At 36.5% G+C, this 4,883-nt stretch overlaps 1 protein-coding gene across 2 annotated transcripts; it reads left to right on the top strand.

Annotated features, from left to right (window-relative positions):
• Positions 1-330: 330 nt before the first annotated feature.
• LOC114321299 (protein kinase STUNTED) lies at positions 331-4,543 on the top strand. Of its 2 annotated transcripts, none has more exons than XM_028268480.2 (11): positions 331-720; positions 907-1,116; positions 1,222-1,295; positions 1,414-1,532; positions 1,620-1,735; positions 2,228-2,782; positions 2,870-3,118; positions 3,203-3,366; positions 3,451-3,678; positions 3,773-3,922; positions 4,028-4,543. In XM_028268480.2, exons 2-11 carry the CDS (start codon positions 993-995, stop codon positions 4,289-4,291), a joined length of 2,043 nt encoding a protein of 680 aa, XP_028124281.2. In that variant the 5' UTR covers positions 331-720; positions 907-992; the 3' UTR covers positions 4,292-4,543. The 2 variants fall into 2 exon arrangements, with proteins under 2 accessions (XP_028124281.2, XP_082724383.1); XM_082868257.1 differs by having other exon boundaries at positions 352-437.
• Positions 4,544-4,883: the final 340 nt, after the last annotated feature.

Raw genomic sequence — 4,883 nt, 5'->3', positions numbered from 1 at the left:
TACATGAACCACTAAACCGAACTACTTGTCTTATTTTTTTCTAATTGTTAAAGTGAAGTTTTTTTTTTTTAAAAGAGAAATTAATTTTTCAAATGAACTATTTTTTTTTTATTTATAGCAAAATGAGTTTCTTTAGTTAGTTAATAAGTTGTCTTTCTAGTTATAACCAAACAAAGTCTAAGTTAACATAATATTATTCAAATTAAAATAATGAGAATCACATTAAATTTGAATCAAAGTAGGTGGGTAAAAAAGGTAATGTACCTTCTTTTTTTTAAATTTAAATTTCCGTTGATGATTAATTTGAATAATTCTCATCCCTTTAAATCTAGTCGTTAAAAGTAACCAAATATCACGGGTTTCCCCTGAATTTCATTTTCTTGTACTCACACAAATTCAGTGTCCAATTTTCGCGGGAATTCTCTCTCCTACCGATGGTTCTCTTCATTTCTTCCCCCTCCCCATCTTCTCTCTCTCAGCGCCTTCTGTTTTGATGATTCCCCAAATCTCATAAACAATTCTTCAAAATCAAAAACCCAATTTGCTTAACGAATAAGCTTTTTTTTTCTAATCTTTATCTTCGTCACCAAAACACCCACTTTTTCAATTTTTAAGTATTTGTTAGTTGAGGGGTAGGTCGTACTCTGACGATCTTTAGCGGCAATTTCAATTTTTAAAGTCAAACAATGGGTTTGAATGACAAATGGATTCAAACTTTAGGTGGGTTTTTTATGGTCTTGTGAGTCTTGTTGAATTTTTAATTCATGGTGGAGCTGAGAATTTTCTTTTGAAATTGTTTAGAATTCTAGTCTTTTGGATTTTCTGATTGTTTTGTGTCAATGGGTATTGCTTAAATTCCCATTTGAGACCTTTAATGATGGAGTTTAATTGTTGGTTGTTGAGCAGAGTTTGATAGGATTGTATCGAGTTCTGAGACGGGTTTCGCAGATGCTCTGCAAATTGAGGAACAGAGAAGATTCTAGAAAGGCGCAATGAAGAACGTGGTGGTCGGGATCAGAATCGATGGCCATGGCAGAGAGCTCCTCAATTGGGCTCTTGTGAAAGTTGCAGAGCCCGGCGATCATGTAATTGCAGTAAATGTTTGCAGAAATTCAGGTAATGAATTGTTACATTGAATTTTTGTTTTAGAAGTACTTTAACAAAATTTAGTTCCATTTTGGTGATATATATGATTATGAATTGGATTTTTATCATTTTCAGATTCCATTGCAAAAGACAAACCCTTGTTGGATGATTATTTGGAAGCTTATGAAGGCATATGCAATGCAAAAAAGGTTTTTTTTTTTTTTTTTTCCCCTCCTTACATTTTCTATCTCGGAAAGGAAACAGGTTCTGAAAATGAAGCCAAACAGAGCGAATACTGATTTTGATTTCTGATATTTGAGTTTTCAGGTTGACCTCACTGGTCAGGTCTTGATAGGAAGTTCAATCCGAAAGGGTTTGGTGAAAGAGGCGAAAAACCGTGCTGCGGTGGCTGTGATTGTGGGGATAAGCAGAGAAAACCCTCTCGGGTAAGTAGAGATAGAAGCATGTGTTTTTTAAATTAGTTTTGGGTTGTTTTTGTTTTCTGAGTAGTCAAAACAGAAGTGTTTTCTCAGGAGTTGGGCTTCGGTTGCTAAGTACTGCGCAAAGCGACTACCTCCAACCACCGACGTTCTGGCTATCAATGGTGGGAAGATTGTCTTCAGAAGGTCTCCGGTTGAGCAACTACCAGGTTCACCATCCATTCGGCTGTTCTTTCTTGCTTCTCTTTTTCACATTCAGTTTGTTTTGGCAGAAAATTTATTCTCCAATGATTTAGAAAACGTCTTCTTATATTTAGTTGCAATTTTGAAATTAATGTCAATAATGGTGGTAGTGGTGGTGATAGCATTATGTGGCATTGATAAGTTTTTAATCAAAAAAACATGTTACACCTTTAAAAGTAAAAAAATATTTTCTATTATACTTTTGTTTTCTGCCATACCAAACATTAAAAAATGCAGAAAATGTTATCTAAAAATCATTTTTGGCCAAGCCGAGCATTAAGATGGTTTTAAATACAGGCTGATACTCCAATACTTTTTATTCATTAATAATCACCGACTTGCTGGTACTGATACGTATTCCGATAGTGTAATTTAAAACCTCCCATGAAAAGCTACCTTACATTACAGAGGAATGTGTGTTTGTGTGTGTATTGACTTTGTGTTTGATGATATAATAGGGCTCAGGGGAGATACAATGCCAAGTTTTTCCCATATACGAAATCCGTCGCTCATCGATAACCAATCTGAATTTGGCGATTCCCAGACATCAGAGGCTGCAAGACACAGCTATGAAGTGATTCAGAGCTCCAAAGATGGATCAAAGGATTCTGATAATTTGAGTCCTGTTCAAAAACACAAAAAACATCTTACGACTTCATTTTCATTTCTTTTGGAGGACTTCGCAGAAAAGAGGGCGGGTTGGCCTTTGCTCCGGACATCCACTCCGGTGACTCCACCAGCTGAGGAAGCTAGAAAAATGACAGTGGTGCAGTGGGTAATGAGCTTACCAAACCGATCTCCACCAGAAACTCCTCAATCCACGACTAGTTCTAGCTCAATCGAAACAGAAATTTCTTTCACAAGAAAGAGCCTCAAATCTATAGACAAAAGTGATAAATCAAAGTACAGTGAGCTAATAGAGAATTTGGACAAGCTATTCAAAACAAATTCATCTGACTGCAAATGGTTCAGCTATGATGACATGAAGACTTGTACTTTGCAATTCGCCTCAGGTTATATTTTATCAATTTGCTTTGACATCATTTCAATATTTCCAATTTAAGTGGAAAACGATTTCTAAATTTCTTGTTCGATTGCAGATAAGCTTATCGGTAAAGGAGGGTGTAATCAAGTCTACAAAGGGCTTCTTCCTGATGGGAAGTTAGCAGCCGTAAAGGTTTTAAAGTCATGCAAAGAAGCATGGAAGGATTTCACCCAAGAAGTCGACATAATGACCTCATTGAAGCATAAAAACATTGCGCCTCTTCTTGGCATTTGTGTTGAAGATAATGACCTAATCTCTATTTATGATTTCTTGTCTAGAGGAAATCTAGAGGAAAACCTACATGGTAAAGCTTCTCTGTGATTCAAACTTTTCTTTACAATGTAAAGTTTCAATAGCAACTATGCTGAATAATTGATCTCTGAGGCAGGTAATAACAAAGAAAAATCTGTATTGTCATGGGAAGTGAGATTCAAAGTAGCTGTCGGGATCGCAGAAGCCCTAAATTACCTGCACAACGAATGTTCTCTGCCAGTCATTCATAGAGATGTCAAGTCTTCAAATATTCTTCTTTCCAATGAGTTCGAACCACAGGTACTTCACCTGACTAATGTAGATGGTAGTTATGACAGTTGAAAATTCATAGTGTTTGCTGATAGTATTTTTTCCTATCAACAGCTATCGGATTTTGGGCTGGCGATATGGGGGCCATCAGTTTCGTCATTTCTGACAGACAACGACGTAGTAGGAACTTTCGGGTATCTTGCTCCCGAGTATTTCATGTATGGCAAAGTCAGTGACAAGATTGATGTCTACTCTTTTGGTGTAGTTCTACTCGAGTTGTTATCAGGGAAGAAACCAATCAGTTCTGAGACTGCCAAGGGCCAAGAAAGCTTGGTCATGTGGGTCAGTGCCTTTTTCTTTAGAATGAAAATTTTACTTCAGAACGAACATTAGCTCTATTTATGTGTCTATTAACATAGTAGTAGTTAATGTTCAGGCAAAACCAATACTAGAGACGGGAGATCTAAGAAGCATACTGGATCCAAATCTTGATGACAATATTGATGACGTTCAAATTAAGAGAATGGTTCTTGCAGCGAGGCTCTGCCTCACAAGATCAGCTCGGATTCGTCCTAAAATGAGCCAGGTATTGAAGTATTAACAGTTCTATATCGGTTCCTTAATTGATCATTCATTTACTATTGAACTGTAAAATTTCACTGTTTCATTTCTTGCTTCTCCGCTTTTTCAGATACTGAAAATCATGAAAGGAGAGAAAGCCGATGATGAATGGGCGAAATCCCAGTTGGGAGATCAAACAGACAAGGAAAACCAGGAAAACGATGATGATGAAGTTTATCCCCATTCGAGCGCAGAGTCCCATTTGGGCCTTGCATTGCTCGATGTGGATGACAGTGATACCTCTACATCATTCGGCAGTGTGGAGCAAAGCAGCAGGATTTCCTTGGATGAGTACTTGAAAGGACGATGGAGTCGATCATCAAGCTCAGATTAGCTTCTCATCACTTTCTTAAAAATCTTCAATTAATTTACAAGACAGTTCTGTGGTCAGTTGAGCTTGAAGAATGTGTAGTTTGTGCGTGTACAGTTTAGGAAAAGTTGTCACCCAATTGTGAGGTGGTTTGTAGATGTATAGACATTGTATTCCTAAGGCAGTGTTATGAAAGATCTAGTAGCTCCTGGGATATTAAAGAGTTTTAAATATTCTTCATAGGAATAAGAATCACTTTTTTTCTTTCTTTTTTTATTTTTATTTTAATGCTCTGTTTGTTTTGGCATAAAACATACAGCAGATATTTTTTAGAAAATATTTTTTGTAGAAAATGTTTTCCTATGTTTGGTTGGACCTTAAAGCTAATGTGCTAATGATTGTATTAATGGTGGTGGTGTGGGGTTGGAGTGGTGGTGGAGATGCTGAGATTTTATTCCAGAAATTTTTTTTGCCTAAATAAGTTTGTTTTCTGTTGATCACTAAAAAACGTTTTCTGTCATTTTTTGTTGTACCAAAATGCTAGAAAAAAAGGAAAACGTTTTCCACAAAAAGTTTTGCGCCGAAACAAAGTGGTTGTCTTGGCTTGTGCATAAGG

This window comes from Camellia sinensis, chromosome 5, assembly GCF_055761805.1.
Source record: "Camellia sinensis isolate YWXY chromosome 5, ASM5576180v1, whole genome shotgun sequence".
Taxonomy (NCBI): domain Eukaryota; kingdom Viridiplantae; phylum Streptophyta; class Magnoliopsida; order Ericales; family Theaceae; genus Camellia; species Camellia sinensis.
The sequence above is the reverse complement of the archived record's forward strand: the minus strand, read 5'-3'. Positions and strand labels throughout refer to the sequence as shown.